The 13,290-nt window shown below is 43.6% G+C and overlaps 1 protein-coding gene across 19 annotated transcripts in view; it reads right to left on the reverse strand.

The window, feature by feature from the left end:
- Positions 1-13,290, reverse strand: part of BAZ2A (bromodomain adjacent to zinc finger domain 2A) — a 64,332-nt gene that overhangs the window by 21,895 nt on the left and 29,147 nt on the right. For 15 of the 19 annotated variants that reach the window (XR_014522587.1, XR_014522588.1, XM_083489797.1 and 12 more), the window contains exons 3-10: positions 10,290-10,835; positions 8,493-8,657; positions 5,808-6,029; positions 4,026-4,223; positions 3,862-3,922; positions 3,637-3,745; positions 2,047-2,148; positions 1,364-1,574 (exon numbers count right to left, since the gene is read on the reverse strand). Coding sequence is in view for 17 of the 19 variants with exons in the window: in XM_083489797.1 (XP_083345923.1) it covers positions 1,364-1,574; positions 2,047-2,148; positions 3,637-3,745; positions 3,862-3,922; positions 4,026-4,223; positions 5,808-6,029; positions 8,493-8,657; positions 10,290-10,835 (1,614 nt within the window). In the remaining 2 variants the exon portion in view is untranslated. Of the gene's footprint in view, positions 1-1,363; positions 1,575-2,046; positions 2,149-3,636; positions 3,746-3,861; positions 3,923-4,025; positions 4,224-5,807; positions 6,030-8,492; positions 8,658-10,289; positions 10,836-11,476; positions 11,561-13,290 lie in introns of all 19 variants that reach the window. The other 4 variants (XM_083489799.1, XM_083489800.1, XM_083489798.1 and 1 more) reach the window with 1 other exon arrangement.

A 13,290-nucleotide genomic window follows, 5' to 3' on the forward strand; every position in this document is an offset into this window, starting at 1 on the left:
CCTCCAGATTTTGGGAGCAAAACTCCATCCATGATCAGGAATTAGAGGAGCTGTTGTCAAACAACATCTGAAGGGCACTAGGTGGGGTAAGGCTGCTTTACATAAGGTACCACTTCTCCAAAAGATGTAGACTTAGGGTGATGTTCCTAAGATACACAAAAGGGGAGTGTGTCTCTATCTCAATTGTTAAAGTTTTATATCCTTCTCCAAAAATGCCTATTAATGACTGCAACCCTGAATGAGCATCCATAACCACAAAATCTCTCATTACTACCTGCTGTGCTATCAGTCTACATAAGATCCCAAGATAAGACATCAACCAACATGTTCTCTTTAGAGTTTTGTCAACTGTACAGATACAGTTGACAGGAATCACCAAATCATTTTTCACCCCTGAAAGTCACCACTTCTCTCTCAGGCACACCGCTATAGATGGGAGGTCTGTGTTCAGGAAAGCAGCAGTGCTCCTTCCCGTTTCCTCCTAGCCATAACCCATGTCTTTGAAAGGTAAGTAGAGAGAGCATTTTCCTCTCCCTGCCACCCCCCGCAGCCGTACTGCCACTCAGAGGACCTGTCTGTTTATCTATCTGTCTGCCTGAATGTGTGTTGGGGCGAGGAGTAGGTCTGAATGTGTATGCATGCTGAGTGTGTGTACGTTTGTGTGAACGCACATGTGTAACTTGGCCACGCACACTTCTGATCACATCCACTGCTGGCATGCAGCCCTCAAAGGGTTAGGAAAAGGTTAGCCAATGCTGACTGGAAGCTACTCATGATGCACCAGGATTGACCACAATCTGTTTAAAGATTGCTTGCGTGCAACCCACATAGAATTCTAGTCATATTTCTACTCCTGAAACTCTCAGCTAGTCTTTTAAAAATATATATATATAAAACACAAGTTTTTATTCCTCATTGCTGTGGAGACGCAAAGAAAGCTAGGAAGACAATGTCTGCAAGTGCTTCCAATCCTCTAGGGCAGAGCTTTTATGCCATGTTTAGCTACCTGCCCCTCCCCTCAGTCTCCAGTCATGTTCTCTTACCTATATACTTTTACTGCCCCTTGCTTATCCGTTTCTCTCTTCCTGCTGCCACACCGCTCCTTGACAAGAAATTCCAAATTTTGCAAAAACTCAAACATTAGTTTCCAGAAAAGGCATGCAAATGGAGATTGATGTAAAATAAGCAGATTTGCATGCATCTTGTTGATATATGCTTTAGTTTTGAGAGCAAAAATTGAATTTTCTTGGCACACAGAATGAACAGCCCTGCCTCCAGAGACTGACAAACAACTCCTGCCACAAACTAAAGCTCTTTCTTGTGAAAGCTCCCGGCATGCAGAAAGGGCTTGTCCAGCTGGTACCTTGGGCTTCCAGTCTTTTCAGAACCCTGGCATCCATCTTGCTCAGCAGGTCAGGCACTTTCACTTTGGGAGGACGGCCACGGCCACGTTTCACCTTGGGCATTTCCTTGGCCTTGGCTTTCTCAGTATTGCGGGGTCGGCCACGTTTGCCTGTGATGGCCTGGATCCGGGAAGGAATTTCCTCAGGCGTCAGCTGCACCCACTGCAGGCCCTGTGAAAGAAAGAAAGCGATACAGAAATAGAACCCTCCCAATCTCTACCAACTTCAACTGGTGCAGAGGTTTTCAGATTTTCCTCCTGCAAGGAAAAGTGATGCTTCCCAGTGGTGCTTCCTGTAAGTTCAGTCATTCCTGAACATAGATTCTAACTGATGTCAAGAAAGGGATTATGAGGTAGGGAAGAGGTTGGCAAACTCTTTCTTCACAGTTTACCAACCCATAGTGCCAAGGCCCTATGATGGCACAGGACCTGGTTTTGAAATGATGTCACAGGAATTGGAGAATGGATCTATGCTGTCCTTGTGTCACAGTTATGAAACTGATAACAGGCACAGAAACATCTTGCGCCTTATAAAACTTCATTTGTATTGCTTCCCCTGGAGCACATGATCACCTACAGACAGCTGTAAACAAGATTGGTGCCAGTGATCCCTAGCAAACTCCCGGACTAACATCATTACTAACCTGGGGTGTATCTCGCTCTTCAAAGAAGTCTCCTACTGGCATTCGAGGACTGAAGCTGAAGTGTTCACGACAGACATTCTGCACAATGTTTCTGCTCAGATACTGGAAGGGAAGTAAATGACCAAAATATGAGCTGATCAGATACTGTGTAGCATCTAGTCTCTTACTAGGGAGGGGCTCTCTGAGGTGGACACCATGACTTGGTGAATCCATCTTGAGAACGAAAACACATCCAAGAAATTCATGCTGGGTGTTGCCTAATGAAAGGGCTAATGCATTAACAAATAAGGCCACTTGTTGTCTGGTAGAAAGAATCTGAAGAGGGTGAAGCTGATTTCTGGACTGATGCTCTAAAGCAGAAATCACATTCAGCACAATTAATAGTTCCCAAGCTCCAAGTGAAGGAAATGGGAGTGACTACCGTGAGTCATGTCTGAGAGGAAGTAACAAGGCTTGAAGCAGGGGGCAGGGGAAGAGATTAAAGAGTCATAGGCTATCTGAGATGCAGGACCACTGAACAATAACAAAGAGAGATAGTCAAGTAGTGCTGATCCCCATACTACTTTGCTTTCCAAACAGTTCTCTATACCAGTGGTTTTCAACCAGTACGCCGTGGCACCCTGGTGTGCCTTGAATGGTGGTCAGGGATGCTGCGGGCAACACTGGCCTCTGTCCCTCTTTCCTTCCCTCCCTCCTCTGATGCTTTCTCACATCTCTGCCTCCCAAAGGCTTGTGCGGCTGTTTGCTGCATCAGCCCTGGCTACAAGTTCAGAAGGCGAATGGTGCCTCTGGGTCTGGCCAGGGGGTGCTGGCTGCCTGGAGCTGAGGCGGCCTCGGAGTAAGCAAGCAAGTTGGCAGGGGAGCCCAGCCAGCCAGCCAGCCCTTGCTCTTGGGAATGGGCAGACAAGTCCCAGGCCCCTGTGGGCCAATGTGAGGAAGCACCTCTCTTTGGGGTGGGGTGGGGTGGGGCAGCTCAGAGACCAGGGGCAGGGGCTGCCTGGAGGACTCCCAAGGAGAGGGGTGAGGAGAAGAGGCTGAGGGAACACTCCACAAGGGAATGTGTACAAAAAAGGCTGTCAGCTCTGCAGGCAAGGAGTCACATAACTGGGCTTCTGAGCCACACGGGAGTGCCACAAAAAGAATATAGTTGGTCAAGGGAGCCATGGCCTCAAAAAGGTTGGAAACCTCTGCTCCATACGGTATAAATGACAAAAGTTTATCAACTGTCACTACAAATATCATCTCAATATCAAACTCCGCGGGGCTGACTGCCTCCATCAGATCCAAGGCAAGGAAGAATCCCATAGCAAGTCAGCATCCTGTCTTCCTCTACCACTGTGGCACAGTAAAAACCAGAGTCCTGGTAGTTACATCAAATGATTATTTTGCTTTATTTATGACTCACTTCCCATGAAACGTACCAGAGAGATTAACTATAAAAACAATTATAGGATTTCAACGGCAAGTGAATCCACTCCTGTAGAAGGTCTCTTTGCCCTTGAATGAAGAAACAGGAACTGTGTCTAGGGAAAAGTGGCTCCCAGAAGAGCTCAAATCACCCCCAATTCCCCCCTGAGAACTACACTTTACCTTTATCACCTCCGGAAACTGCTTCATCCTCTTGCCACAGGGCCCATAGTACCAGGTTTCTCCCTGCCAACGGCTGCTTCCCTTCTTGATATACACCTCCCTTCGCCACCTAAACATAAAGATGGCCTGTTAAAGACGAGATACATGCACTGTCCAATTCAAGGCATCGATCAGCACCTTTTACAAGACAGAAACCCACCCCACCAAGCAGATGATGCTACCTACCCATGCTTTAAGGGGTACCGCACCTCTTCTGCTGTAGCTATCCGCCTTCTTGGAACATCACCTGAGCAGAAAGAACTACTGTTACCAACACTAACAAGCACCGGCTAATGTTTTAAAATGCAGTCTAGGCAGCTGAGAGGTCTTCAGGAAATGGGTCTACTTACTTTTTGCTGATACACTGAATGTTGAGGCCTCTTTACTGTCCCCCTCTATCATGGATGTGGAGTCTTCTGGGCAACTGCTCTTGGTTACCTCTTCCAAGGGGGTATCTAGAGCTTTTGGTTCAAGTGGTGCTTGTGAATCCAGAAATTCTGTGCCCTCTTGTCCTACTTCACTCACAGCTGTTAACTCCAGGCTGCTGTCTGCAGCAAAGAAGGCAAAAACAGGTAAATGGGGATGCAGAGAGGAAAATACCGTATTTTTCGCTCTATAACACGCACCAGACCATAACACGCACGTAGTTTTTAGAGGAGGAAAACAAGAAAAAAAATATTCTAAACGAAATAGTGGATATATGATTTTTGTGGTTCATGCTGTGGCCACAGACATGTGATCTGACAGTGAGTTTGGAGTAGCCCAATGCAAAAATCCTGAGGATCCATGTGGATCCATGCTTTCTAACCACGGAGGAGGAAAGGAAGGGGAACCATGGATCCTCTGCTCACGACTGCAGCAGATCCCCCCCCCGCCACCCGCAGGCATTCGCTCCATAACACGCACAGACATTTCCCCTTACTTTCTAGGAGGAAAAAAGTGAGTGTTATGGTGCAAAAAATACGGTAATTACAATCTAGAAAAGCGAACAGATGAAGAAGAGTAGGGGTTAACAGTACTTAGTTATACATCTACCTACACACTTAAAGAGTACTCACATAAATTACTCACTTTGCGCTAAGTCAGGGTTTGGAACCCCTGGCCTGTGGGTCAATCTTGGCCCATTAGGGGGTCCAATTTGACTTGTACCAACCCATCCATCAACTGATGACACTGGTGACATCAGCCGATGGGCAGGAGGTCAGGGTTTAATCCTGCCTTGGCTATGTGTTCTTTTCCCAGCATAGTTTTCCCTACTGTGCATTGTTTTAAGACACTTCCAAGCAGACTTCAAGGAAAGGAGGGGAGAAAACTAAAGGCCTCACAGTACAGTGGTGCCTCGCAAGACGAAATTAATCCGTTCCGCGAGTCTCTTCGTCTTGTGGTTTTTTCGTCTTGCGAAGCACGGCTATTAGCGGCTTAGCGGCTATTAACGGCTTAGCGGCTTTAAGAAAAAGGAAACAAACTTGCAAGAACTCGCAAGACGTTTCGTCTTGCGAAGCAAGCCCATAGGGAAATTCGTCTTGCGGAACGACTCAAAAAACGGAAAACTCTTTCGTCTTGCGCGTTTTTCGTCTTGCGAGGCATTCGTCTTGCGAGGTACCACTGTATATAAAAGAGACAAGTCATCTATACATTCCAAATTTAACCAATTCCTTATCTTCTATACTGAAGTTACTCAAGGGTTAGCACACATTTTCCATTCTATACTGTGGTTGCTATGAGATGCAAAGTCTACATGCACCTCAAAAAGTAGATATACTGCCTCTTCAATAATGGCTAATATATCTCAGTACAGTTTAATAACAATCTACTGGGCATTATCACAGCACCCCCCTCCAGGACATTATGAAGTTAAGATTATGATTATCCTCAGACAATGGAAGAAATTTAATCCCCATCTATACCAAAACAAAAACATAATCGCTGTATAACCCTTCATTTATACGTCTTCAAGTGAACATATGCTACAATGTTGCCAATAATTACAAGATAATTTATTACTAGAACACAGCCCACCAGGACTCTAGATTTCTTTTGTTACAACCCAGAAGAGTCAAACCATAAAATTTATAGTTCAATTTTAAACAAAGGGGCAGCTATATCTCTTAGAACCTGTAGTCCTTTCTCACCTTGCAGAACAGACTCTTCAAGAACAGGCGCCAAACTGGCATTTCCAAAAATTGAGGTGTCAGGCTGGCTGTCATCCGCCAATAGACTGAATGAGTCGGAAGGGTTGAGAGAGGGGCTGCCAGGACAATCCAGGGCAGAGATGTCAGAAGGATCTTCCAGAGGAGATTTGCCACTCACCAGCTCGGATGTATCCATTTCATAAAGATCTCCTGTCCCTGGGTCTGCAATTTATGAATCGGGAGAAACATCTGTTGCTTAGCATCCAACTCAGCAGCCTCACCCTCACAATACTCTCAGCTAGGATCACAGGATCACTTACATGCTCTAGAGCACTATTAATTTGCAAAGTGAGACTGGTCTTTAATACTACCCTTCTAAAGAGAGGGAGAAAACAGATTGCAACTTGGACAAGGCCAACCATGACTTACTAAGGATTTGAAATCCAGTCCAAGTTCAACTTTCTAATCACCTGGTCACACTGGCTATGCAATTCTTTTTAGAAAACCACCTTTTTAAGACAAGATAGAAAACCATGAGTGTCTGCTTGTTAATAATAGCATTTTTATAGCATACTTTATATCCTGCTCTGTAATCTCCACTACAGATGGAGCAGTATTATGTCCATATCACAGGGAGAAAACTGAAGCAGAGGGAATACAGGCACACCTAAGGCCAACAAGACCTTCATGGCAGAAGGGGATTTTAACCAGGGACTTCCCAGTTCACATGATTTTTCACACACGGAGAAGGGAATTGCCTGCGGTTTCATGAAAGTGAAAACCAACACAGTAATTAGATTTCCCCAGTTCCTGGGAGAATTCTCAGAAATGTGGAAAAACAAGATTATAAATTGGATCATCTATATATGAAAAGGTATTAGAAAAACTGATGAGAAACAACTTCATCATCAACTTTCATAAAATCTGATGTTTTTGTTTAGGAAAACAATGATGTTTTCATACCTCTTCCAATGTTGCAAACCTATTACCCAGGAAGGTGGATAAAGGAATAATATATCATTTTGAATTCAATTATCCTCAAGTGAGGTTGTAAATTGGGAAAGATGCTCAAGATGAAGGAATATATATGCCTTTATCAGTGTCAGCCACTTTCCTCATCTTAAGGGAGTTAAAATAATTAATTTGAGTGTTAATTGACTTTACAGTGATTAAAAAGTTTAGTAGCAAATACTGGAAAAGATGTGGTCAGGATAGTGGCTTATAAACACAAGGCAATGCATGATAATTGAAGCATATGGATATTAAAGCATGTTGGGGGACAGTGTTAAGAGCATGGTCAATTAACCTATATATTGATTAATTATTGGGATATTGTAAGTAATATATTTCCAGTAAATATATCTGATCCAAAATCTATTAGGAGCAACAAGAATTGTAATTTCATGGTAAAACAATAAATAATGAAGTTGTAACGACTGATAAAACACCTATTATCTATGGATAAATAATGGTAAGGATAGAGCTATTTAGGCCAATGAAGACAGAAGCTATTTTGAAGTTATTGGAATATGCATTGTGGACCTCAATTTATACATATAGCAGCGTGCATGCTCTTCTTGCTTTTGTGAAACTTGCAATATTTATTTTTCTTGGGTTATTCTGGATAAAGTTTAATAAAATTGATAGTATTAAAAATCTAATGGAGTTATATATAGACAGCTACAAGCATTCAGTTTGAATCTCTGGCTTAAGGTACTGCTGGAAAATAAGGATCCTGCAAGGAGGTGTTTATCTACCCTTAAGGCAACTTGCTTCCAAACACTAGTACAGTGGTACCTCAGGTTACATACGCTTCAGGTTACAGACTTGGCTAACCCAAAAATATTACCTCGGGTTAAGAACTTTGCTTCAGGATGAGAACAGAAATTTCGCTCCGGCGGCACGGCAGCAGCAGGAGGCCCCATTAGCTAGAGTGGTGCTTCAGGTTAAGAACAGTTTCAGGTTAATTGTAATAACCAGGGCCTCCGGAACGAATTAAGTACGTAACCAGAGGTACCACTGTATTGGGATCAAAGGTCAGGTATGAAGTTTAAGTAGTGGGTCAAAATTGGAGTCAATAACTCTTCCTGTGCCAAACTTACGAGCCAGCTGTTCTCTTCAGGGCAGCCTATTTGCCACCTGTCTATTGTTTTATACAGCACAAACTGATCCCAAATCGCTATTTTGGGACTCTCAAAGTGTCCATTTGGCATTATGTAGAAATATAGCTCAAGAGGAAATTCAAAAGTGAGCATGTGCCTTTAGTACCATTAATGCTAGACCGGGGTCCCTACACTGACGAGTCTCCTATTTAATCCTATCTGAATGTTTTTGCTTTAGCAGCTAGCCACAATCATCAGTAAGATGGAGAAAGGGCAAACACGCTTAGAACTTTTGCCCATAGCTGCCTAGGCTTAGAGGGCAAGTATCAAAAGGCACAAGGACAATGTTACTGCAGAGCCTGCACATCTGTAACAGCAGCAGCACATGCTCACACATGGGAGCTAGTTGCAGACAGCACACAGAACACTTTGTGATCAGCAGAGAAGTTGCTACTGACTGCATTTATACAGGCCTCAGGACAAACTATCTAGAGAAGCCCCTTATCCAGCAAACTCCATATAGCTGTCGTCATAACTGATGACTACATGGAAATGATGCAAAAGCAAAACCCCACCCCTTTACCTCTGTCCAGTGATTCGAATGGTTCCAAGGGGTCCTCCAGTGGAGGAGGAATCCGAGAAGCATCTTCCAGACAACCACCTCCAGCATCAGGTTCCAAGACAGAAGCTTCCTGGCTAAGAGGCTCACCAACAGGAGAAGGACCACTGTAGCCACATATTTTCAACTCTGCAAGAGATTTTTGTTTTTAAAAGCTAATATTATACTTTCCACATCATTAAAAAGTCAGCCATCAATTGGAACCAGAGAAGTTATGGAAATGAACAGAACATCACAAAACAACTAATCAGCATAGATGGCAACGTAAAGTCAGGAACTTTTGCCTTTTGTGGAACAAAGTGTCTGATGATGTCGCCAAAGCAAATCAATAACTTATCACTCCAGTGTACCTTCAAAGCTGCATCAGATAATGCCTTGTTGCTTGACAAAAGCACCCACTCTAAGAATAGCCTTTGACATGACACAGCAAGCTCCAAGTCCATGAGGTACTTCTGGGATTGCAAAGCTTTTTGAGTTAAGGTCCACACGTACAGCTTATCTGTAGTCATGGTCTTTTGACACTGAAACAAACTAAGTTATTCTGCTGCTCAAACACACCTCAGCCTAATTCCTCTTTCAAGGCTGATATGTGACTTGTATTTGTCTGAGTTCACACCCTCATTTTGCTTCCACAGGATTTTCCAAAAATCAATGAACACCAGCAGCATGGACTTGTCAGTCTCGTCCCCCTTAACTGCAGGTGCCTTCTGGTGACTTAAAGGGCAATTCATGATCAGCACAGGGCCTATATGACTGAAACTCCCAGGTATAAACTTAGGTGGTGGTAGTGGCAAAGAAAGATTGCTTCTCTGCCACCTCTGCATTTTCAAGTAGCTGTCCAGCAGATTTTTTTTCAGGTGGCAAACAGGCCTTTGAAATCTGGCCAGAGCAGGAAGGCAGCAAGACAGCAAAAGGCCTCCTAAAGCCAAGTCTGATAGGAACTATAAGTAGAAGGTTGTCTGGAATCACACTGAAGTAGACTCCATGGATAGGAATAGTCCAGGAGAAGCTTCACCTCATATTAGCCTGCCCATGGACCAAGATCAGCAGGGGAGGCTCTACGTGTGATTTCCCTGCTAGGTCAAGTTCAGGGGCAGTGATGCAACAGTGTCTTCTCTGTGGTGGGACCACATGTCTGGAATGTCCTCCCTTACGAGTTACGTCATGCACCATTATTTGCTTTTTGCCAGCAGGTGAAGACAGACCTGTCCGCCTAGGCTTTGGGAGGGTTGGGGAGGATTAATATTGCGAGTCACCAATTTGAAATTTATTTGATAGCTTTAATGAAACAGGGATGTTGAATATTCTAATTATTAGTTTTAAATATTCTAGGTGCATTTGATTTTTGAGTAGTTATCTAGTATTTTAATGATGTATATATTTCCACCCTCGGGCAAGGACAGGTTATAAATATTGTAAATATACTTTTAAAAATCCAAGTGAAGAAGGCGTAATGATTCATTCTCTCCATCACTGCTCCCTTAGCTAGAACATGCAATAGGAGAACAACCATAAAATTCTGAACTGTGAAGAATTTTAACGGCACTTGACACAATGAGCAGGATCAGCAAATCTCCATCCTAAGATGCTCTTAGATAATTACATTGTAATAAGACTCTCAGTCTAGCAAAGGCCCTGCCTTTTACCATAGCCTAATGATTAATCCAGACATGAGTGTGTTCTGGGGCAGACAGGCAGGGGTATCATATTGCAAAGGTAAGCTTCCTGAATAAAAAGTTTGGGTACCATTGGCAGTCATACCTGGCTGTGTGTTCTCCAGCTCCATGCTGCCAATTAATCTGGTGCCATTTTCTGAGACTGCCGAGGAGGTTTCCTTCACTGGCTCCTCATTGCCTGGTTCATCCTGCTGTGGTGAGAAGTCCTGGCTGCCAGAGCCAAGCATAGGGGAAGGCTGAGATGATGTGTAGAAGCTGGATGGGCCATTTTGCAGGATTTCAAAATTCTGATCATCAGGGAAAGAGTCATAGAGCTCTGTTGAATCAAAGTTAAGTCCCATGGTCCCTGGAGTGCCGTTTGCCCAGAACTCTTGCCCACTGCCACTTCCCCTCAGATTGGTGGTGTGCCCAGGGGAGCCTTGCCGATTGCCTCCAGCAATACCGTTCAGTGGATACTGGGAGAACAGTGGGCTGTCCTTGAGGTTGTTGCCATTGCCAGATGGGTACTGAGAATAGTTCCAGAGATAGTCATAAGGGTGTTGGAGGTGCGAGTTGGTTGAGGAGCGGGTCCCTGAAGTACTAGCATGAGATACAGTAGATAAGCCATTAACATTCATATCTCCATTCAAACCTGTAAACAAAAGGAAGGAAAGCAGCTATTAAAAATTCACAACAAATGCAAGGAACACTGACTGAGGAGAAAGTTCTATCCACCTTTGGGCCTGTCTCTTTTTACAAAATAGGGGTGGGGGTGGGGTGGGGAGATAAAACAAGACACAATGAAGTTGAGTAAACTGGATAAGAAATGTGTATTAACATGTACTTTGAAAAAAGGATTTTACAGTCTCTGTCCTCTTAACAGGCCTATGAGGTAGGTCACTATTCTCATTTTACAGAGGGGGCTCTGAGATTAATTCATCACTCGGTCTGGGTTTAAGATCAGCCCAAGCCAACACTCTAGCATACCTCAAGATGGTTGAAGGGACTGAATGAAATAACTTCATGAACTTTGCCCTGAGCTCCTTGAAGGGTGGGCAAGGCAAAAAGACACACGCATATCTCAGTGCATCTACTTCTCTCATATGCAGTATTTGAACCCATTCCCCTTTTTGCCAAACTTCCCCCCCAAATTATTTCCTCCCCTTGCCTACTGATTTCTATGTTTTTGCCACATTCTCAAGTCATGTTTCTAAGTTTTTCTTTGTAACTACAAATGATAAAAGATGCATTAGCCTTTAACAAAGGTTGACATGCCCCCCTTTCTCCCCTCACCTCCCAATGTATGTAGTCTTTTCCACCTAGTATGTCTTCAGTATGGGAAGAGCTGTAATCAGGATGTATTTTCTTTCTTGTCTTCTGGAAAAAGATGATGCTAATTTTGATCCGTTTCCATCCTTAATCAATGAGGACTGCAATGGCTGGGCTGACCTTTATAGCGCTACTATTTCTGGGGTGGCTGTATCTGTACTTATTCTAAAGGTTTTTGGAGGAAATTTTATCGGAATCTGAGTGGAAAAGGTAAAATAGGTGGTAGCAGCTAGGGACTGCAAACTAGACAGGGTCCTAACAGCCAAAACGGCAGAGGCCCACTGAACAACAGAAGCAGCAACAACAGAAGTGGAGTGTTGGTCTGTTTTGAAGACCTTTACCCTATATGACCAGATAGACAGAATTCTAGAAAGGCTACCAGCTCCTTGCAAGCCAGTGGGGAGAACATTTCTCGATAAAGAAAATGGGGTAACCCTGTTTTATTTTTTGAGCCTAGGTGGAAAAGAGGGGATATGGGGGATGATGTCTTGGTCATTGATGTAAAGATTAGAACTACTATCAATCAAAGACAAAGCAGCATTTCCATGCTCTAGAAGGAAACTGAAAAGTGTTTCATCCTCCAATACTAGTATTCAGTAGGCATCTTAAGGAGAAAAAGGCAGCCAGGTTAGGCTCCTCTTTTGAGTTAAGTGGTGTCATAACCCAAGCAGACTCTCTCCTTCCAATGTAGCTAGAAATATCTTCAACATCTATAAAGGGGGAGAGGAAAGGACAACATTTCCAACCCTCTCCTCCAAACAAGGAAGTGAACCTAAAAAGGTGTTTCTTCCTGAAAACTCTTCAATTTACAGTTACCTTCTTTATTTCTTAAAGTGCCTTCTTAAAGAGTGGTCATATTCCAACATCTGTAAATTGGGAATGTTTTCAGGAATACACACTTTTACTTCAGCAGCTTTTGAGCTTTGCCTTAGGTTGTTGCTGTTTTTAAAATATGTTCTCCAATTCCCAGCTCCTCTGTGCACTCTTTGTTAGTTTACAAGCAATAGCCTCACTTTAATATTCTGCCAAATTAATTAATTAAAATTAATAAACCTTTGGGAAGCAACACCACTACTGAAGAAATTATGCAAGGTCAGATAAAAACTGCCCACTGGGAAATGCCTTACACGGATTATCCTAAATCTTCACAAGCCCTTCCAAGCTTGCTTTAACTGAATTATAACATATTTGAAACAGCAACAACTCTTGAGCCCAGATACATGCAACTCAGCATGCTAGCAGAAACCAGCGCAAGGGCTTCCACAAGTGCAACAGGGCTTCCCCCCGCTTCCTCCCATATGCTCAAGAGCAGGGGTCAGCAACCTTTTTCAGCAGGGGTCCGGTCCACTGTCCCTCAGACCTTGTGGGGGGCTGGACTATATTTTGGGGGGGGGGGATGAACGAATTCCTATGCCCCACAAATAACTCAGAGATGCATTTTAAATAAAAGGACACATTCTACTCATGTAAAAACATGCTGATTCCCAGAAGGCGATTGGGCCAGATCCGGCCCCTGGGCCTTAGTTTGCCTACCCATACTCAAGAGGGTCAGGAGAATCCCCGGAACAGAATACGGTGGGGGGAGGGGAGAATATTCCACCTAGCAAGAAGAAATGCTTGAACTGACAGAATGTTCAGAAGAGTGCAAAGTTGAATTCCTCCCATAAGTTCGATTCCCAGCAGGCAAACAGCACTCATCTGAGTTTTTATTCCATGACTAGCCTTAATTCTTTCTCCCACCTTTAACAGTAAGAAAAAAAATATCAGATTTTCACATC

Source organism: Podarcis liolepis (genome assembly GCF_965112155.1).
Source record: "Podarcis liolepis genome assembly, chromosome: 2".
In the NCBI taxonomy this organism is placed as follows: Eukaryota; Metazoa; Chordata; class Lepidosauria; order Squamata; family Lacertidae; genus Podarcis; species Podarcis liolepis.